At 47.6% G+C, this 23057-nt stretch overlaps 1 protein-coding gene across 6 annotated transcripts in view; it reads right to left on the minus strand.

Annotated features, from left to right (window-relative positions):
- Positions 1-23057, minus strand: part of LOC311444157 (gamma-aminobutyric acid receptor subunit alpha-3-like) — a 91856-nt gene that overhangs the window by 26669 nt on the left and 42130 nt on the right. For all 6 annotated transcript variants that reach the window (XM_084535108.1, XM_084535110.1, XM_084535111.1 and 3 more), the window contains one exon: positions 3679-3746. In XM_084535108.1, the coding sequence (XP_084391234.1) occupies positions 3679-3746 (68 nt within the window). The remainder of the gene's footprint in view (positions 1-3678; positions 3747-23057) is intronic.

Genomic DNA, 23057 nt, shown 5'->3' on the forward strand with positions numbered 1-23057 from the left:
AGGAGAGGGGACCATTGTGTGCTGCTGTGTGGGAGTTTGAACAGGCAAAAATGAAGTTCCATGATGTGCAAGTGGGCAAGGATGCCTGTAATTCTACTCCTATTCCTAAAACAAACATACAAATAAAGTTTCAGGACATCATTTTAATGTTCTATTGTTCCCCAGAACATCTCCAGCAAAACATTGAATCAAAGACCACATAAACTTGTCATTATACAAGATTCAGTGACTTCTGTTTTCTTTCTTTCCTTTTTTTTTTTTCCTTTTTTTTCTTTCTAATGTAGAAACCCATTTCCTAGGCTTATTTCCAGCTGGGGCAATTAGAAGCTATTTCTTTGAAATCCTGCAGCTAGAGACAGCTCACAGTTTCTCAGTGTTACTGACAAAATGGATTTTTGCCATCCAAGGAGAAAGCCAGAAAAATAAACACCAAACACACCTCAGCCTTCAGTAACAACGTAATGTTGAAGGGGGTGCTGGAGAAATATAACTTCAGCAGTTACCTCCATGCCTCAGCCCCTCTCCCAGTGGCGGGGCATTCACTTATCTGCAGCTCTTGTACCACGGAAACGGTGGCAAGGTGGAATCAAGTGTGCAGAGGCTGAAGGGTCAGCCCTGTCCCTATGCTTCTGAGCACAAGACAAGGACTGTCTTCAAGTCCTTCTGAGAGGAGAGGGGAAAAACTGGGGAGATTATTTTCAAGTTGGGTGCAGAAGGACAGGAAGAGGTGCAAAGCCATACGAAGCCAGAGCAGGGCACTTTGTGCAGGAGGCAGGGCTCTGTGGTGATGAGCAGGTTTCACCTCACAAGGATGCTCCTCGTGACCATTTTATTAGCAGTTATGCAAGGTAGCGGGATGCACCCCAGCAAATATCACCTCACCGAGGTGGCAGACTCACGTCCCCAAGGCCAGGCTCACAGTGTCCTCAGCCTCGGCAGCCACCTGACAGAGCAGAAAAGGCACTGCGGCTCAACAGCCACCCCGAGGTAAAATTAAATTAGTCTCTGGTGCCTGGCACGTGGGGCCTCTGACCCAAGCCACTCGGCGTGCTCTTGGGGCTCACGGCCCTTGAGAAAACTGCCTGACCCCGTCAGCGTGAGCTGCTCCACTGCTCACCTCTGTGGCACACACCTTATCTGGCTAACAAAGGATCTCGTTAGCTCCCAAGGTTTGTGGAGAGAGACAGGGACTTTGGAAAAGCTGTCCCAGCTGTTCTTCCCCTGCCGTTGCAGTTTCACAGTCTTTATTTATGGGCTCCTGGAGGCTGCAGAACCAACTAAACTTATCATTGTGAGTGATTTCTTTCCTGCAGCTCTTCTCAGCAGCATTTAAAAGCTGCTGCACATCAGTTTCCTATAGGTCATAGAAATTCCTGCAGGTTTTGCAGCAGATGGCAGCTAAGCGAAAGCATCTCGGTAAAGAAATTCCTCCCTGCTCCCTGACCACAGAGCCACTTCTGCCCAAATGTGGGGTTTCTGGAGCCTGGCTTGGGGAAGGAAAGAGAAAAGACCCCGTGGTCCCACAGGCTCTGCCCTGTGAGGATATTCTGTCCCTTCACAGAAGGCAATTATCCCTTAGTGGTTTTAAGCTCAGTGAAAAAACAAACCCAAGGGAGTGAGCCTGTGTCTAGTTCCAGGAGGTAGGTTTGGGAAAAGCCCTGATCAGGAGAAAAGCTATCTTATTCAGAACTCTCTGTTCCTACTTATAAAAGGAAATAAATAAATAAATAAAATACTTTTCTGATACATTCCTGCAGGTCTTCTTTTATGCTAAGGAAAGATTCCTAAAAAAAAGATAAACTGTGTACAGATTCTTCCCCTCTTTTCTATCCTTATTTCCATGAGAGCATCATTTCCAGGTCACCCCTTCTAAGGAACACGCTTAGTTCTAGGCTGTGCTCTCCTCCACCTTCTAGAAGTGGCTGAAAACATGAAGACTGAGTCCATCCATCAAAGCTTAAAACTCCCGGGATTTATTTATTTTTATTTCCTGGGGACTAAGACAAAACTGCAAGAGCTCACTACTGCAGATTCAGGAACATGTCAGGTCCCATCAGGCTCTTTCCTAACCAAACTGAGTCTAGAAGGCCCTTGGAGCATCTCAGGGAGAAGGCGCTCATGTCCTCCTCCGTGCTCTGTAAGCAGCTGCTCTCCTCCATGCTGCACAGCAGCTTTACCTGCCTCTGCTCCATCACCATCATCACAGCCTCTGCCTGCACCAGGACGCACAAGCAGCTCTCCATGGCAGTGAGGAAGGGCTGTGGGAGGGACAGGAGCCAGATCAGCAGGCAGATGCGAGCAGGGAGGGAGGGACTTCCCCACTCCGAGATGAAAGGAACCACCGCAGAGGAGCAGGCTCTCCCCACGCTTCCCTAGGAGATGGGGTTTCTCTCTCACACATCCGAGTGCATTTAACACCGGAATGGCACGCTAAAACACATTCGCTATGCATTTGCAAAATACACGGACCTAAAGCATGCAAGGGGGAAATAATTTATTATTCTTTAACTGTCTTCCTAATTTTAAATTCATTTTGTCAAATCACATTGCAGAGAATACCTTCCTCTTTCCAATACCTCATATTTCTTCTTCACAGTTCATTATACACGCTCCCTTAATCAAATATGCTCCACCTTGGAAGTAATTATCAGATACTCCCCAAGGGCTGAGATTGCTGAATATATTATGGGTCTCCGCTGCAGTAGAAAAGCAAGTGAGATAGAGAGAGAACTCAGATGAGATTAATACTCTCGGCTACATTGACATTAACTTCTCACCCTGGAAGGAGTGCTCCTTCCAAAGCCACATGAGGCTGTGCGGTGGGGCTAGCACTGCAACGAGATGTAATCCTCCACTAGCTCCTCCACTTCCTAGCACCGGACAGTCAGTGAGGGAAGCCCCAGGTTCACAACCTTGTGGGCGCAGAAAATGAAACCCTCCTGGCTTCCGAGGGGCTCCAAGAGCTGCAGGACATTGCTTCTACTTGCCCTAGCTGTTGAGAGCACTGTCTGCTCCCCCTCCTGTGGTGGGCTCCCCCCAGTCTCAGCGCTGCCCACCTCCCACCTGGGTCACCCCAGCACCAAGTCCCTCTGGGACCAGCGTGCAGAAGTGGCTCAGCACCAAGCCTGAGACCGTCCTCGTGGGGCAGCCCCGAAATGTTGGGCAGCCACCAACAGCCAGCTCCTCCCTGAGCGGCTGGGTGCGTGTGGAGTACAAGCTGCAAGAAGCACTGTGGAGAAAGCTCACTATTAATTATGCTCCACAGTCCTGTTTTAATTAGAAGACAAACTGTTGTGGGAATACAAGCCTAGATTCAGACCTCAGGCCTTTTCATTAATAATTTTCCCTGAACATGTCAAAATACTGCAATCAGTTCGGTCTTTTTCCTATTTTGCCTCCTTTCTGGTTCAAGCACTAAGGACCATTTCTTGGTGGAACCTGTTCTCTCCTGGCATTGCCATCAAAACAAGCAAGGTTCTGGCATCCTCCCTTCTTCACATGGAGCACCTTCCTTCCTCCGCACACCGTCAGGCTGAAGAAAACTGTGTTTACAGGAGATAAAAAGACCCTTGCAGTGTTCTTGAATAGTGCAATGACATCAGCTCTTCAAGTTTGCATTTGCCATTATCAACATCTGATGGGACAAACCATGTGAGGCAACCAGCCAGCAGCACTTACCATGTCTGTGTCCGAGACGGGGCCAAAACTTGTCACATAAATGTCTGTCTTGACTTCAGTTACGCTGTCTGGAATGAAAAAAAAAAGGGGGGGGATGGGGGGGAGGAGGAAGGGCATGTTTAAAAAGTAATTAGAGAACAGAATTCATTTATCCAGGAAAGGTTTTGACACGGTGCACTTTCATGACAAATGCCACCCTAGTGAAGCCCTTGGTGAGCTGGCATCACACTTTCTGCTGTACCCTGAACAAGGGCTGATTTTATCACTTGTAATTGGGCAAATTCATCTCTGAGCAGCTCTGCTGCTTTCCACTTTTACACCAAGGATGAGTAGGTCCCACGCAGACAGACGACGTGTATTTGCAAAATGCATACAGCTATGCAGTACATAACGTGGTGCAGATCCACACATTTTCAATGTAGAGGTAAAGCCCTGATGTTCTGAAACTCCTTTTAATCTGCAATCCCTTTGTGTCTCCCAGCCTGATAAATAGCCTAGCAATGTTCCACTGGTTTTAGGAAACCCTGGTTTTGTTACAGCTCCAGGCTTATCTGTACATAAAAAGAATCAATATTCTGATTGCCTTTTACTCCCATTGCGCTTGTTTTCCTGATGAGCAGCTGCTGTTGCAAAGCTGCTGCTCCCGTGCATCACACAAACACCAACATGCCGACACACACTGCCCCCATGGGTGCTGACCTCCAGACACTGCCCAGCAAGAGCCCTGAGCCCCAGTTCCTGCCCAGAGCCCTGAAACTCAGGGCAATCTTACTCATATGCATTCAGGTGGAGACGGACCAAAGTGCTGCCCAGAACATGGCCAAAACAGCACACACAGCTCTCATTCTAGCTTCCTTCATTATGATCTCAGTGTGTTTCCCCCCCAAAATATCTCTGTTTGCAGGGAAATGAAGGCACAGAGAGTGGGTCATTTTCCAGGTTTACAGCCCCACGCTCTCTGCCCACTGGGTTATGCTGCAAAATGATGAATGAGATGAGCTTAGCACTATGCTACCATAAATCCCCATTGCTTTAGGGATAGATCATGCAATTGTGCTCCTTTTGTGTGGCATTAGCTGGCTCGGAGCTGCTTTTTGAATAATCAAATTAGAGCCACAAGTAAGAGCTCATGTTTTATCTGTAGTATCCCATTCTGGCCACCGCAGCAGTTCGCAGGTAGCCTGGATGGCCCATTGCTCAATTCAGTTATGGAAATCCTTCCATCCCCTGACAGTTATTTTGCAGTATTACGAAGCTTAGTCTTATGCTTCAAAGTTTTGTATCCAAAAATAAGATAATGCATTCTGGCAGAGTTTTCTCCTTAATGGCTAAAATATACATATACATGTCCTTAGTTATTATGGCTGGAAAGCATCTGATGCAGCCTGTGGCTGATATTGCTGTGCTATATAAGTAACCCTTGATCTTGTCTCGATGTGATAAAAAGAAGGTTAAAGAGAAATATGTATGTGGTACACTTTCTGAAACACTCAGAAAGCAATGAGACAGCATCCTGAGCAAAATGAGCTACTTCTGTAAGACTCAGGGTATTCTCTCCATCTCCCACCAAGCAAGTCCTCAAATGAGATACACAGAAGAAAACTCTAGTGAAGCAAGGCTCTTTAACACATGCAGCGAGAAAACTAATTATATTTTAGAGAAAACTCGATCTCTCTCCCCTCCCGTCCCCTCCTCCCTTCCTAGCATTCAGCTTATCTACAATAAATAATTTGTAGTCACGGCTCTCAGAGCAGACCCATGGCTGCCCATGCAGCCAAGGGGAACTGAGCTGGGCAGAGAGGTGAAAGGACCCCCACTCTACAAAGGGACCCTCAGGATCCAAGCTCTGTGGAAGGGATTTGGGGAGCAACAATGAGGTGAAAAGGCAGGACTAGTTTGGGGCACCTTTACATACGATGATGATGTCCTTATCATACTGTAACCTGGCTGTCACAGAGCCCACAGACCCTTTCCCACCCCATCAATCTGGCAAACCCAATCTAAGATGATATTTATTAAGATCTTGTGTTAAAAAAAAAAAAAAAAAACATTACCTAGGACTGACAGACAGACAGACAGCTCACCCAGACTGTCACGGATGTTCTCCTGCCCAGCAGGATGCCTGCACCCTTTGTGGCAAAAGCCTCACAGAACTTCCCCATTAATATGTGCTCCTAAAGCAGGGCATGGACTGGCCGGGATCCAGAGGGATTTCTGAAATTAAATCGTCCCTGAGCAAGCAGGGATTTCAACAGAGCAGGGAAATCCTGAGATCGGTAAAACACCAGCAGAGCTCCCCTTCCTGAGTGGTGCTGCAACCCAGGAGCTCCCACACTGCTCTGAGCACCTCAGCCCATGATGGTGATGCCTTCTGCTGCAGCGATGGGGAGCTGCTCAGCCAGCCTCTCCTCCTTGCCCTAGCATGTTCCCCCCTCAGCCCCAACAAGGGGAAACCTCACTTATTTTGCGGCAGCAGAGAGAAGAGCATCACCTGCCTCAGTTCAGGGACACCCTAATCCCCAGCCTGGCTGCTTTTTGCAATTCCCACCAAAGATGTGATAACTAAGGGCTGTGCTGTAGTTAGGTGCATTCCCTGGGCCTGCTGCAGAACGTTAAGTGGTGTTTTTCCTTTCCTAGCACTGCTATTCCTTACCGCTTGAAGTTTTTTATATGCAGGGTGAATTGAGCCTTCAAGCCCGCTGGGAGGCAGGTAGATGCTGCCAGCCCTATTTTATCGCTGGGGAAACAAAAAAAAAAAAAAAAAGGAGAGGATTGGCTCAGGTGGGAAGCTGGAGCAGAGCACAGAGCAGAACCCTGGGGGCCGCACCACTGCCCAGCACAGGGTGCGCTGTGCCTCTTGGCACTCGCACCCTCAAGCCCCACGGCCAAGCCCCATGATGGCCCTGCAGCTGACACCTGGGGACTGGGAATGAAAGAAAATGCCTCGAAGCAGATATGAAACAAGAAGAACAAGGGATTTTCAGGTTCAGCATTTGAACATTGGCAGAGTTTAGATACCTGTGATAAATTAGTGGGGGTTTGTTCATTGTCTTTGAGGAATTTGGAGAATCTGCTGGGGAGAGAAGGTTGTAAAATTTAATGGCCTTGATAAGGGAGGAAGCAGGAGGGTGTGTTAGGTGAACATCCTTGAGTTAAACCAGACTCTGTGAAATTCCTTATCACAAGACATCCTTTTTGCTGCTTCACTACCCCCACCTGAACACAAAGCAGAGGAATAACGACCCCCCCTCTCAACAATACACTGCGCAGCCTCAGCCAGTTCAACAAGTCCTGATAAGCCGGAATTCAACTGCTATAAAACAGCAACACTGGAAAGGGAAGTTGCGTGCTGTTGCGGAGCGGAGACTCCCCAGCCGCCCAGCGCTGTTTTGCTTGTGTCTGCTTACTTGATTAATAAAATAATTTCAATAGACCAGTAAATTGTGTGGTCTAATTTATAACAATTTGGTGCCGTGACTCGGATGAAGGCAATCTGATTGAAAGACCTTCGGAGGGGGCGCCCCGCTGATTTCAGCGGCCTTCGCTAGGACTACTTTCAATCAAACCCTTCACCGACGAACCCAAAATTAGACACAAGCAAATAAAACCGGTAAACCCCAGGCAACCTTTGTGCACGAAGCCCGAACGAAGACCCACGGGGTGGGTAAGTATAGGCCGGTGTTCCGTTCGGTTGGGGTTGGGTTTCCCAGAGTGTGACAACTGAGACGTCCAATTGCGGACGAAGCGAGAGCGGACCCCTCGGTAGTGCGGTTCCCACATCCCGCGAGGGACTGGGCCACGAAAAGGGGGAGCATGTGTGTGTGCGTGTGAGGGCACTCTGGAAGATGGGACAGAAGAAGAGTAAGCCTTCTGGTCCCATGGGTGGGGTAACGTCTGATGTTAGGTTACCCCGGGATTAATGATTAAAAATTGGGAGGATTCCCCTTTTAGGCGGGGAAGGAATAAAGTAAAAATGATACATTATTGTGTTGAAGTTTGGGGTGGTAAACAGATTCGAGGAGACCACCTTTACTGGCCTGTATTTGGGTCTTTTGAAGATTGGGTTTGTCAGGCCTAAATATTTATGTAAAGTCAAAGGAACCCTTTAGTCTGGAAGAAAGTGAGTATGCGCACCTCTGGATAAATTCAGATACGAGGACGCATCTATATCCTCTAAAAGAAAAAGGAGGGCGGGATAAAAAGAGAAAGGACTTGGAAGTCCTGACATCACCCCCGCCCTATATTCCACCGCCCACACCAACGGCTCCTGTCCTTAATGGACTCCCCGAATTAGCTAATCCAGGAGAATCGGAATCGGATCATGAAACACAGGGGCCAGTAACCAGAAGCAGGGCAAGAAATCAGAAATCTGCTTTAAGGGAGGGATTATATCCTCTACGAGAAATAGCGATGGGGGGACCCCAGCCAGGAATGGAATATGTGGCCATCCCCATTAACTCTGGGGATGTCCGAGATTTTAAGAAAAGGACAGGAGGAGGGTAAGCAAGCTTTAATGGCAACTGGCATAGTGTTTGCAGCTGCTGAGGAATAATTCTAACTGGAATAATAACTGTACATTGTATATTGTATATATAAAAGCCCGGGCATTTTTGTTAAAGTATTCTTTTATTCATATGTTAATATGTAAATATGTAAATATAAGAACTGCCATTGAGGTGTATGTCTAAGGGAACAAAATTTGCCCATACATATTATCGGCTCATCAGGTTTAAATGTCCTCAGTGTAATTGTCAACAGGCAGTTAATTTACAGTGGTTTGATTTTATTTGTGTATCTATATATTGTGAATTTTGGAGGGATTGGGATTGACTAGTAAAGAGCTTCTAGGAAAACAGTGGAATATTAACCACTGTAGATTACAATAGGAAATGTTCAAAGCAAAGAAACCTCGAGGAAAAGCCCCCTAGGGTGTATACTAACACATTGGAGGGATATAGTGGGGTGAGAGTGTACAGAAAGTAAAAGAACTCTTATCAAATATTGTAATCAATGGTGGCCACTTTATAAACTAGAGGATGGAGCGGAGTGGCCCCTAAATGGAACTATTAATTATAACACCATATTACAGTTAATGTTGTTTTTTGTGGAAAGAAGGAAAATGGGATGAAATATGGTATATTGATTGATATGTTGTTTCAGTATCTTGGAGGGAAAAGGTATGGAATTAAGTTGGACTCTGACTGAGCCTTTGGTGTTGGTATTAGAAAAGTACGGGCTTGAGAAAGATAAAGGAAGTGTTAAAAGGGTTGCTGAAGGTGTTAAAGGTGTGGCATGTAGTATTTAACAGAGCTGTTTGAAATTGAATGAGCAGGGAAAGGTGATGTAGGCATTATCTAAGTAACAGTCTAGAAGTTTTGGTATATTTGCATATTTGCTGTGATGTTTGTTCAGTTTCCCAAGCATCGGGGAGGGGGGGAACAGCCTGCTCCACCAGGGGCCTCTCCAGCAGCCGCAGGGGGGCTTCAGCTCCAGCGCCTGGAGCGCCTCCTCCCCCTCCTTCTGCACTGACTTTGGTGTCTGCGGGGGGGTTTCTCGCTCTCCCAACTGCTGTTGAGCAGCAGGGTTTTGTTCGTTTGTTTGTCTGTTTGTTTTCGTGGATGTGCTCTCACAGAGGCACGGACTGTGTTGCTATGGCTTGGCTCTGGGCAGCAGTGGGCCCCTTTGGGGCCAGATGAAATTGTCCCTTACCTACCACGGGGAGGTTTCTGGGTTTTTCTCACGGGGGCTGCCACTGCAGTTTCCCACTCCCACCCCCCCCCGAACCTTGCCAGCAAACCCAATACACTGGGGCAGCTAAGTCATTACTGACTTGTAAAGCTTCAGGGATTAAATTAACTAATGAAACCCTAAATGTGATGGGGGTAGAAGGTACTGGGATAACAGTGCCACTTTTGGGGAATACTAAGCTGAGACCAGGGGATAAAATGATCACTGGGCAATTATTGTATGTATCCAAGGCAGAAACTAACTTGTTGGGAAGGGATTTGATGATTAAATTGGGCATTCAAATAGTAAATTGTTAGACTGGAATAACAGTGTTATTAATGGAGTGCTCTCAGGCCCTGAGAGCAAACGTATATTCACCTCTGACTGGAAAGACTCTGAAATGGGGGTGGAAGCAACAATATAGGTGGACAATTTTACCTCAGGGGTTTACAGGGCCACCTATCTATTTGGGTAAATTCTAAAAAAGGTTTTGGAGCAATTACAACCTCCCAAGGAGGTATTAATCTTACAAATATGTGGATCATTTTAAGGAAAATGGATACTCCCCAATGGGAGTGAAATGCTGAATAAAGTGATAATGAGGCAAATATTAACTGTTTTACATCAGAAGAGTCATTGGGAGGTGCAAGCAATGTGTGATGTTGTGCTAAGAAAGCATGTCTGTGTAGAAATATATACTTTAGGGAAGCACACATGCAGAGGATGTACTATATGTCAAAAGGTAAATAAAAAGGTCTTCTGTAACCTATCTAGAGGGGGACGGGAGCCAGGGCTTTGACCTTTCCAAAGTATACAGGTAGACTTTACTGAGTTACTTGTTTGTCCTAATTGACCATGTGACTGAATGAGTGTAAAGCTTTACTGCAAGGATTAAAGCAGGCCTTAGAGATTGAGTGGGATTTTCACAGCCCCTGGCACCCCTCTTCTTCTGGAAAGGTAGAGCGAATGAATGGTGAAATTAAGAAACAACTAACAAAACTTATGCTGGAAATTAAGGCTTCTTGGGTAAAATGCTTACCCCTTGCACTGTTAAACATATGGATGCAGCCCAGAACTGATGTAGGAATTTCTCCTTTTGAAATGCTATATGGTATGCCCTATGACTTGGAATTGCCACTTGATCACCCTCAATTCTAATGAAGACTTTGAAAGAGACTCTTTTTAACACCACAATGGGGAAGGCCCCTATGTTGTTTTGCTTACTACAGAAACAGCCCTTTGGACTGCGGAGAAAGGATGGACACATGCCAGCCGTGTTAAAGGACCCATCTGTGACGAGAAGTGGGAGATCGCTCCAGGAAACAAAGACCTGGAGCTCACATTGCGACAAACTCGATAGGTACCGTGGGTTAAGGTAGAGGCTCTCCCCTGAAGAACACTACTGCTGCCGAGAAGAACTAAAACCTCGTAGTTGGCTGCAACCCAACTGACGAGTGAGGCAGAGGAGTGAATAAGTGGGGAAAGAAATGGGCCTCAGCCATTCCTATCGGTATTTGGGGGTTCTCGCACTGATTTCATCCTGCATAGCGACTCAACACCACTCCCACCAACCTTTTAAATGGACTTTAAGTTGATTCGAAGATCAACAGGTTATTGCAACCCAGATAACATCGGGGGGGGGCCAAGCTTTACTTCTACACTATGTCAGCTGATCTCGAGGCCCCGATGCTGGGAATATATGGGATTTTATTTCTGCCCAAGTTCTAACCCGGGAAAGGGGTACTGTAAATGCCTGAACGTGTATTACTGTGCATACCGGGGGTGTGAAACCATTGCTACAGACTGGACACTTGGGGCTGGTCGGGATAAATTCTTACAAGTGGGATATGGGCTGCAAAGTTGTAACCGACAATTGGATCCCCGTTACAGGTGGTGAGGCCATGGTATAGGGTATACAGGAACCTTCCACGGAAATAAAGAAATTTGCAAGGTTCTATATATAAATATAACAAACTCGGACGATACTAGCTGGGTACTAGGAAAAATGTCAGATTTTACGAACACGGAACAGATAGGGGAGGACTCATCCTAATAAAGAAGGGAAAACCCGAGACTTCCAAGGTAGTCGGGCCTAATAAAGAGTTACTAGGGGAAGGTTTGGTTGTCCAGACTGTAAATATACCTGGGACTGCCCAACCTACTACAGTGTTTTCTAATAAGTTGACAGAGTTATCCTTTCCCACACTGCTTCCAAGCATTGTGAAAAAAAGAAAGGGGTTGTACCCAAGGAGATAACCGAAGGGTACTGGCTATGTGTAAGTGTTAAGCCCCCATATTCAAATTCTTCCAAGTGCAATTGGAGTCAGGAAATCGGGATAACTTTGACTCAAGTTACGGGAAAAGGTAGATGTATCGGCACAGTTCCAAGAGATAAAAATGATCTATGCCATGCCACTGAAAAAATGGACCAAACACACAAATGGTTAATTCCTGCAAATAATACTAGGTGGGTATGTTCATTGTTGGGAGTCACTCCTTGCCTATCTTTAAAATTGTTTAGCATATCTCATGATTTTTGTGTACAGGTGGTCATTATACCAAGGATTCTATACCACACTGAAGAGTATATGTATACCCATCACACAGTGGCTGAATACCATCTGGTAAAGATCATACTGGGGTGGTAAGGGATACAATGACTAAATTGCGGGAAGGATTAGAAAAACGCAAAAGGGAAAATGAGGCTCATCAGAATTGGTATGAATCCTGGTTTAATTACTCACCTTGGCTTACTACCCTGCTATCAACCATAGCAGGGCCCCCTTGTTGTTACTTATATTAACGCTGACTTTTGGACCATGTATATTCAATCAAGTAATTGCAATTGTGAAAAGTCCATTAGAAGCTGCTCATCTTATGCTTGTGCGTGCTAAGTATGAATCTCTTGAGCAGGAGGAGGACAACGCAGAAACTTTGATGCTCAATAAGCAGATATTGCAAAAATTCAATGAACAAAATATGTTTGAAAAAGAAAAAGGAGGGATTGTGATAAATTAGTGGGGGTTTGTTCATTGTCTTTGAGGAATTTGGAGAATCTGCTGGGGAGAGAAGGTTGTAAAATTTAATGGCCTTGATAAGGGAGGAAGCAGGAGGGTGTGTTAGGTGAACATCCTTGAGTTAAACCAGACTCTGTGAAATTCCTTATCACAAGACATCCTTTTTGCTGCTTCACTACCCCCACCTGAACACAAAGCAGAGGAATAACGACCCCCCCTCTCAACAATACACTGCGCAGCCTCAGCCAGTTCAACAAGTCCTGATAAGCCGGAATTCAACTGCTATAAAACAGCAACACTGGAAAGGGAAGTTGCGTGCTGTTGCGGAGCGGAGACTCCCCAGCCGCCCAGCGCTGTTTTGCTTGTGTCTGCTTACTTGATTAATAAAATAATTTCAATAGACCAGTAAATTGTGTGGTCTAATTTATAACAATACCCAGGTGGTGTATCCTGTTCCCAAGCCGTTCAAGGCTGGTTCCCTTGTTTGTGCCTTTGCCCACTTGTAGGCTCGGCTTATTCCCAAGCCTTGGCACACCTGGGTTTCCAAAAGTGTGTGAGCAGGAGTGAGGCTCTGCAGGTCCCTCGGAGCTGCCCCTTTGCTCACAGGGCACAAAGCCTGGCCCCTGCCTGCCGAGCACCGTGCTTGTTCCTGCTGCAGAAATCCCCCACTGCCAGACAGATCTGCAATGCAAATGTAAAACAAAAGCTGCAACATCCCTTCCCACAGTGTTACCATGGCATTCCCTACACCTGCCTGCTCCTTAAAAGCTGCTCCTCTCCTTCTCCAGGAATTTGCCACACCGCATCTAGCTGCTTGTGCAGGCAATAAATATCCCTATTAGCATTGCACAGAGGGCTGGATTCTGCCACCCCATGCCAGCAGGGTGGGTTGCCTCCCTTTCACGTGCAGGCTGCTGCGGGGGTGCTTTGGGGTTCCCATTTCACAGTACACACTCCCCCCTATCCTCTGCTGCTGCCCAGAGTCCCCTGTCCCCTCCTGCTGGCGCTGGCTCCCTGCAGTCCTCTGCAAGCGGAGAGGCAGAACCCCCCTTCCTCCAATCCCCCTTTTAAGTGCTCATGACTCCCTAGGCCTGCGAGGAGATCGTTATTATTTACAAAACGACCGAGTGCTATTTTTACTCTCTTCTTGGAAGCAGCGGCGGTGCTGGAATACAAATTACGCCGCCTCTCCCAGCCCGGCTGTCGATTGCAGGGCTGCCTCGACAAGTGATTACAGGAGGCAGGGGGGCACGGGGCGGGGGAGACCGAGAAAGCTCTTATTAAACATCCCGCTGCACTCATCAAGCGCTGTTTATTTAAGATTCTGGGCCGGAATATAATCGACTCGGTCGGTTGTGTTTCAGCTCTTGAGGTTTGCGGGTGTGCCGAACGCGGTCACGTTTTCCCAGCCGGGGCTTCCCAGAGGCTGTGCCGCAGGCTCGCAGAAGCACTGGAGGTTCCCTGCTGCTGCGTGCTGCTGAAACAGGGGCAAAGCAAAGCTGCTGCGGCTCCGTGCCGGGGATTCCTGGCTGCGGCGCTGACGTAGGGGAGGCTCGCAGCCCTGTCTCGCAGCCGAGCTGGGTGAGCGAGGGGACGGGGATCTCCATGGGCTGCAGAGGCTGCGAGCCTGGCGGTAGCCGTGTTTCTGAGCATGATGGCACGGATGGGGCTGGAGAGGAGGATGGTGCTGTCCCTGCTCTGCAGCACCCAGGGGTATGAACCCTAAATCCGCTCCAGAGCAGTGTCTGGATGCTGATGTTTCTGCACCAGGCTCCTACGAACTGCCACAACCTGAAAAGTAGTGACAGGCTGGCAATGCCCCTTAATGCTCTCCTAGGCTGCATTTATCCTTGGCTCAAGACTTTCTCAGCTTGATGAGGTCCCTTATTCAGTGATCTTCCTCCAAGTACCTGTGCAGTGTCCCCTCAAACACACAAAATCCTCCAGGAGGGACTCCCACCAGCCTGTGGCGAGGGCAGCATCACCATGCAGAGAGAGGGGACACAGCACAGCTGTCCCACATCAGGCAATCCAGAGTGAGCATATGGGACAGGATGGGGCATCAGAGCCACCACAACATCCTCAGGAAGGGAACCACAGAAGAGGAGTTTGTACAGCCAGCCCCCACTGCCTGCCTTCCCCCAGTCACTTGCCACACTATCTAATTTTTGCAGCTGCACGCAAACTTTTTGGGTGTCTCAGACTTCGTTTTCTCAGTCTCCCACTGCAGGGATTTAATTTCCTTTCAGTTTTAGCCTCAGCCCAGGGCAGGTCCCCTGGGGCTCCCTCCCACTGCCTGCAGAGCCCAGCAGACACCAACACTGGCCATAGCCAGCAATGGGTCACAGAGGGATATGGAGAGGATGGGGCAGGTTTATTATCTCTTACAAGAACATCACAGGAGACGTTCAATAGAATTGAGCCGTCTGAAATCAGCAAGGTGCTCAGCAGCACAGCACACAGCCTGCACAGCCCATGCAGAACAGCAGCCATCACAGCCAAGAGTGTCACCAGCAGGGCTGGCAGCTGGCCCGTGCTTTGCTGACCGGACAGAGCTAACAGCAGCGTCAAGTTTAATTCCCTGAGCTACCTAAAACACCATCAGACGCACAGGAAATCTCACTTGGGTGGAGGAGACAACATCAAGAGACAACAGAGACCCTGCTGACTCCGTGTTGTCCATGGAGGGATGGTAATCCTGAAGGCCACCCAGACCTCACACCCTCTGGTGGCATCTGCCTCTCTCTAGTGAGCAGGGGGGGACATGAGGGTGAGTAGGGTCCTGCTGATCAAGGCTGGACTTAGCCTCATGCTCCCACCTGCAAAAAGCAAGTGGGCATGGGGTTAAAGATAATGGGATGCTTGTCCACTGAGAGTGGGTCAGCCAAGGACCGAGCATGGGGAAATTTGTACCCTGCAGAATAAACCACAGAGCAAGGAAAGACACAATATAAATGTCTGAAACAAATGCCTTATCTCAGCAAAAGCAGGGGTGAGTAAGAGCCTGCAGGGGATTGCCAATGAGACCTTTGGATCAGATCCGTATCTGGCTCTGCCTATATGTCATGAACTATTTATTTAATGCAGTTTTGCTCAGCTATTTGCTTGTTTTCAGAAGTGGTCTCCCCGTCTCACCAAGCTGAGATAACAGCCTGCGTAACAGATCTGACACCCCTCCATTACGCTCCCAGGGTCTTCTGAAGCCTTGTGATCAAAAAGGCACTGCAATTGTAGAGAAAACGAGAAAAATTGCTGCTCTCCTTGAAAACATCAGGCCTGTCCCTCTGTCCTGGGGTGCCGAGGCATCTTCTCACAGGGATGCCTTATCACCCACAGCTGTTGCTCGAATCCCCCGGGACCACCAGCAGTTCCTGCACATCTCCTTACAAAGATGCTGCTCCCTGAGCTGCGGTGACAAATTGTGCCCGGGTGCGATGGCAGCTGCACGTCCTCCAGCCAGGCTCGAGACAAACCACTGCATCTGTAAGCACAGATCTGCACGTGGTGCCACTGCCAGCAGCGTTCTCTCCTTTCTACCCCCCAGCTTAGATATTTCAGCACAGGAGGGGCAAGAAGTTAAGAAGAATTTCAGGGAACCTCTCAAGAAACAGACAACAATGAAGCCAGCGCAGCCTGCAATTACAAGCGTTCAGTTTTTCAGCCCAGATGAAGCAAGGTGGTGCCTGTCACATCCCTCAAGGAGACAGCCTGCTGCCCTGGCTCTCCTGCTTAGCAGGGCCAGAGGAGAGCTGATGCAACAAAGAGATTTATGTCCTGTCACACACAGCTCATGGTGTAGGCAGCTTTGTGACCCAGCTGCACCTAGTGTCCTCTGCAGGAGCTAGACATGGGACCAAGAAGTGACCCAGTCACCCCTTGAGCATGGCTTGTCCGGGATTAATGACACCACCATGCCTAGGTGGTTGTCTCATTCCCAAGCAACCCCTGCTGCCACCTGGGGATCAAACTCCTCAGGCTATGTGGGGAGGATCAGCTCAGTCTTCGGGACAGAAATCACCAAGTGGTCTCCAAATGCTCGTGGCTCTGAGCTCTCCCTGTACCTGTGCAATGTTGGCTGCAGAGTTTGGAGAAGCTCCAGCAGCCTCCCCGAACAGACAGGGGCTCCAACCAGCCTAGGAGCAATTCTGCTCCACCAGCGGTGGGACCAACAAACCTTGCTTGCCTGCAGATCAGCTTTTCCTGCCTGTTTTTTCCTGATGCCTAACACCAGTTGATCTCACCCAGCAACCCTCTCTCTACTTTAGATCTTTTCCCACTCGTCTGCATAATTTCACAAATCTTGCAGGGACTTAAAATCTTTGATATCCACTTTTCAGTCAGCCTTTGTTCAGATCAGGAAACCAGCTCAAGAGCTTTTAGAATACAAAAGGCAGAAGGAAAGACATAAGCCTCGCCCCATTAGGAGCCCAGGAGAAAAAAAAAAAGAATCTACCACACGACTCAACAAAACCATGCTTACAGCTCAGGTAATTTAATTTAGCTTTCCCTCATTGCTCCATGCAGACATACACATATTCTTATTACTGGGTTAAGTGAGTGACATTAAATACACATCCAGAGGCTAAAAGCAGTATGTGGTGCAAGCTATTGATAAACAAAGTCCAGGCAGAGGAGATGAGAGAGTCAGAAGCAGCAACTGCGCGAGGATGTGCAGTCATGGAGGCTTCACACACACCCCTCGTTCTCACACATCCAGACTACAAACAGAGACTACAAATTAGTTGAGCTATTTTTGCTACAGACAGAGATGAAAAAAAGAATGAACAAAGCTACTGTAGTTACTATTTTAAGGACTTAGGACACCCTCAGATGCTGTAAAGACAGAGGAAGAATACGTATGTGCGAGCGTGCTTTGAGAGCTACAGCTCTTTGAGACCCTGTGGTAATGGAAGAGATGCTACGTAAACATGTTTGTTATATATTATAAATACGATGAGAAGATGTGTGAATATAAATTAGCATACATAATTAAGCGTACTCAGTATTGATGTCTGCCCATGACAGCTAAGCCAGAGGCGCTTGGGGAAGACAACCCCCGTGCAGACACAGCTCGGGTTCCTCCATCAGGGAGCGTGCAGACCAGCCCTGGCAGGTTATCACACACTCCCTTCCTAACTCGGTCTCAGTGAATCTTTCTTTAACACAAACTATCACCTCTGAAGTCCCAACAGGCCACTCACATGCTTGAATAGGAGCTGCAAAGCTACAGATCATTGCCAGCAAAATCCTTCGCTTTGTAAAGCAATTACAGAGCTCTGTAATTCATCAGAGCTCAAGGCAGATCTCCAGGAGAAAAGATAACACTAGGGTGCAATACAAAACTGCTGTTTCTAACCTGATAATCATTGATACATAGAAAATCACTGAAACACTGGAAAACAAGCGGGGAAATGCAAGAAAAATCAGAGAGACTTGCTGCATTACATTAATTTTATGTCATTGCAGAGAAAGACAGAATAAACAAGCCCACTAGAGCATGTGGATTGCAGGCTGAGCCCTGAGCTCCAACCTCATCAGCGCCAACCTGCCCTGAGAGCACAGTGCAGCTCTGCTGTGCCTCAGTTTCCCTGTCTCTCAGCCTCAGCACCACCTTCCCATGCCTCTGGATGTACTGTGTCCCAGACTGCTCTGAAGGCTGGGGACTGCCAGGCTGCATGATGGACAGTAGCATGCAAAAAGAAGTTAAAAACATAAAAATAAAGGCGGCTCCTGGGGCTTGCTGTACAGCTGAGAGCAAGAGTCCATTTAATTCTCAAGCCTGTCCCCTGAGGCCAATGCCAGGTAGTGAGACGAAGATACAAGAAAACCGTAGCAGGGAGCAACACAGTAATTTGCACACCGGTTCCCTTATCTCGCCTGCTAGCTCCTGCCTGGCATGTCCATCAGCAGGAGAACTTTATCAGCTCCTGCAGCGGCGTGCCTCTGGTGACACCACTGGCATCCATCACCACCCCCAGGGCAATGGCAGACGGCGCGCTCCTGTCTGCGCGCACCCCGATGCTTTCTGTGCCATTTGGAAAGCTGGGCTGTGCACACAGCCAAGGCCTCCACCGAGCTGTCTCCCGGCCGTGATGCATGGGTCACTTGGCTGCATGGTCACTGCTCATTTAGTTTGCAGCAACGCCGATATGCAGTGCAAATAATCTCTAATTCGCACTGCTTTGCGCTGCTCACTGGAGCTTTTTCCCTGATGCTGGAGTCCAGCCCACTGCCTCCCAGTGCTGCCTGTGCAAGGAGCACTGAGGTGCTCCACAGCAGGCTTGTTTGTGTGCTCGGGCTGCTGCTTCATCCCCACATGAAGAAAACCTTCTTGGAGTAAGTTCTATGATGACTGTAAATCTTTCACTCCACAGCAGTTTCCAGCTAATAGCGTTGTTTGTCCCACGGACAGGGAGGCTCTTCGTTTACCACTTACACAAGGCAATAAATAGCAAGTTCTCTGTCCTACCCACTACATGAATTACGACATGCTGCACCGTACTCTGACACTCCCATCAGAGATGAGCAGAGGGCAGATACCTCCAGATGTGATTTTTAATTTCCTTTGCTGGGGGGAATGTTTTCTTGTTTCAGCGACATGCACTCAAAGCATTCCAGTTCCCATGGCAACTCCCTGCTTCCATTTAGATGTCATCTTTCATCCCATCCCTTCGGAATTAGACATCTCCTAGCAGAAGTTTTGAAGAAATGTCTCTCAAATATATATTTATTAGAGTCAGAGCGTACAAGTGTGCTTTGCTGACACGTTTCTTAGGCAATTCACAGCCTACAGAGGAGAAGCTGTCTCCAGAATATGCTGGCTGCCAAGCTGCCTTTTCTCAGCCTCTGTCTTCAGCCAGAACTCTCCCTTTTTTTCTGCCACATAAATATTAGTTAGAAGATACTCTTTTGCATTTTTTTCCTCTTCTCCCTCAATTCCTTGTTCCCTTTGCTCCTCATGCCCAGGCTCAGCCCAGCTCTCTGTTAGCCTGGGGGGTGCCTGCCCAGTTCCACACACTCTGGAGGTACCTGCAGGGCCTCTGGGGTATCCCTGTCCCACTGGGGTAGGGATAGGAGAGGGGAGAGGAGCTGGTGGCAGTGCTGCTGCCTGGGTACCTCCCTTGTGCCGTGTTGAACCTCTCCCACCAGATCAGAGAGAGGCAGCGCCAGCCCCGGCTGGAAACCATGCTAGTGCTCCCTAATAGAGCTGTAACATCACAGCTTCAAATTGCCTTCCTTCAGGAGACAAATCCAAGCAAGCTAATTGCTGGGAGCTGAGCGGATCCGGAGGCTGATGGAGCTAATCCCAGGCATGTTTAAATGCAAAGGCCCAGGGAGTCTCACTCAAACCCTACGTGATCACTAAAGCTCGCTGCTCTGCCTGATTCTCAGGTGCAGCCTGCATGGAAAACACAGAATAAGGCAGAGAACTGGGAGCAACAGCTTCAAGGCCAAGACACTGGCCCTCAATGAACCTGCACACAAGCCAAAGAGCACCAAAGCTGCACCTCCTGTTCACCCCATTGCAGACACCATGCAGATAAACAGTCCCGTCGTCCCTCAGAGAAGTTTCTACATGTTTTCTTAGCCCAGCTTCCAGAAGGGACACACAGGCCCAGGGGACACTTCTTGCTGACTCCAGACTTCATGTTAATTGTACCATCCCACCAGCCATTAATCAAATGTCTTCCACTGGCGTTTTTATTGGAAATCAATTTAATAAAGTAGGTGGGAGTCCACATGCTTCCATAACACCGGATAAATATTCATGGGGACTTGTGCTGCTTTAGCTAAATGAGTTTTTTAAATTTAACTTGTGCAATTTCCTTGTTCCAAGCTATACAGCTTGGCTTGCCCTTGGTCAGGACGCTCAGGAATAACGCGAGGTGGGACATGGCCCTGCGCTGGCTCACTCTCAAGCACACCAAGGAACAATCCCTTGCTCTCTGGCCAACACCTTTTGGCAAGGATGCTGTCATCTGTAATTGGAAATAGGAGTCTGCTGGGCTCACTGCAACCCCAGCACCACAGCAGAATTCAGATGTCCACCTGGAGTTCAAACCTCACTTCCAGCCCCTAAGAGTATGTGGCAACCTCCGGATGTGCACCATCTGATTTCTGCTTTTCTCTCACTGTTTAAGAACCTCATGCGCTCCAAAAGCAAATAAATGGACACCATGGGAAATGCTTTTTCCTGATGCTTATTGAAGGAGATTAAGGAGCTTCCACCAACCAAAATATCTAACAGGCCAGTGAAAGGACTGAAATACACCCACACAAAGCTTTGAAATGCATGGGATATGAGTCCCAGGAGAAGATCTGAGCACCAGGCTCACCCTCACGGAGAGGATCTCCCTTCTGCAGCCTCTGAGGGAAACATCTGCTCTGGATTTGGCCCTCATTGCCTGCAGAGCCAGGACAGCAGCAGTGACCAAGGCTCTTCTCTGCAGTTCTCCTCAAAGGCAGCTATTAGTGTCCAGACGGAAGAAAGTAAAGTCTGACACACTGATCAAATTTAGTAGAAAGGCAGGATTCAGACAGCCCTTATCAGCAAGAGATTTTACAGCTTCTAACAGCTTCATTGTTAACTGGAGCAGTGAGGAGCTGTGGCTTCCAAAAAGCGGCAATGCAGGGCAATTCAAGCGCTGCCAGGACTCCTGTCATGTTATCCTAGTGATACCCTTCTCTTGAAAGGCAGTGCTTTAGAAATCAAATGCATCATCATTTTGCCTTTGTTATTAACACAAACTGACTTGTTTTCATCGTTACAGCCTCGACCTAATTCCCTGTGCACACGTTCCCTACAGCAGCTCAGATCTCTGGACAGGATTTGCTTTCCCTGGGCTTTAATGACATGAAGATTGTGACTAGCCCCAGAGATGTGCACAGAAAGTCTAAGACCAAGAAAAAGGTGCAGAGAGCATTCCTGCCCTGTACACATCCTCATGAGCTAGTGACAGTCACGTTTCCTATGGCCCAGCTCCAGGCTGGAGATGACACAAAGATGAACACAGCCCATGAAGAACCACCACAACTCCTTCCCCTCATCCCAGCAGCTACTGCTGGGGCAGAGGTGGGCATGAGACAGTCTACTCACTTAGTCCCATGAGATAATCTAGTCACTTAGTTCCTCCAAAACCACATCTGCTACATGGACAGCTCTCCTGCAAACCTCCGAGCCCTCCGATCTCTCTGATTTCGCCCCTGTTAAAGCAGCAGTCCTTCTTCTGGGAGATCATCCTTGCTGGAGACAAACTGCCTGTCAGCAAACAGCATTAAATATAGGGTATCATATTCAACAGATAATGGCATGCTTTTAGTTTATTCGCTCTTGGATGCAGGTCACACAACTAATGTCATCTCTAAACACTGAAATCCTGGATGTGAAAAGGTAAAGCTTAATTGCCTTGAACAGCAACTCTTGTATTGACTCCAACAGAAGGCCCATAAATATTAATACAGCTATATTTAGCCCCTTTCAATTGTACATACAAAATTAAACATCTTTCTGGGAACAAATCAGTCAGGATAGGGTTCAGGGGTTTTATTCTTTCCCTTTTTAATGCATCGTGCATCAAAATAATAATTCTGATAGAGCTGCAGCTCACAAAAAAAAAAAAAAAAAAAAAAAAAGACCAGTTGGAGGCAGAGGCTTAAAATACCTTCACCTGGCTCAAGCAACTCTCTCCACACATAGTCACAGGCACCTGCAAACCCCTGGTCCCACCTGCACTATGCCCATGCCCAGGCAGTGCCTTCTGCAGTTCAGGCCCATCTCATTTGTACAGAAATCACATCTACTTTCCTGATTTGCAAATTAATTATGCTTACCTTTCTTTGCCAAAGTGGACTTAATGGTATTAGTGTTACATGACAAAGGGAAGCAATCAGAAAGCCTCTCTCATAATGACAGCAAGATCAATGAGGAAAGAAGAGACAAGGTTTCATGCTTTCGTTCTTTAACCCTTCTACAAGCAGAAAGAACCCCTTCCTAGGAAAAGACTTTACCAAATTCTCAACATGTGAACAGGTGAATCTGTCCAACAGAAAGGGCTCTAATCGTTCAAACAAATACCTGTAATTCAATTCACACATACACACAGTCCCTTTACAGAAAGGGCAACTTGTGGAAAGAGAAGTTTGCACCTTCATTTTTTGCATGACAGGGGCTTTATCTGGCTAAAGTGACACTCACAGCTCTACAGGCAATGTGTCTGCATGTAAATAGGAATTCAGGACTGCAAAAACCTTATCTGGTCTGTATGGATACAAATAACTTCCTTGACAAGAGTTCAGATGGGTGCAGTAAGCCTTGTGCAAAGCCTTTGCCTCCTACCCCTTTGCAAATTGCAGTGTCTTCTTTATGGTCATCAGCTCCTTTCCTTGACAAGTTTCTTCTATCAGAATTGCAACTGATCCTCTAGAAAAGAGGCACCTGAAATGACTTTTACAGGGTTGAAATAGTGTCTGCAGAATTCTCAATTTATTTTCCTCCAGTCATGAATCATCCCATCCACTGATTCAGTCTGAACTTTGTCAGAAATAGGATCTTCCAGTAGGCTTGGGAAAAAAATCACTTGTTTTTTCCAAGCCTGTTGTTCTCATCGTTTTGGTTTGAATTATGTTCTCCCAAAA

The sequence above is a fragment of the Aythya ferina genome, assembly GCF_964211825.1.
Source record: "Aythya ferina genome assembly, chromosome: 13".
Taxonomy (NCBI): domain Eukaryota; kingdom Metazoa; phylum Chordata; class Aves; order Anseriformes; family Anatidae; genus Aythya; species Aythya ferina.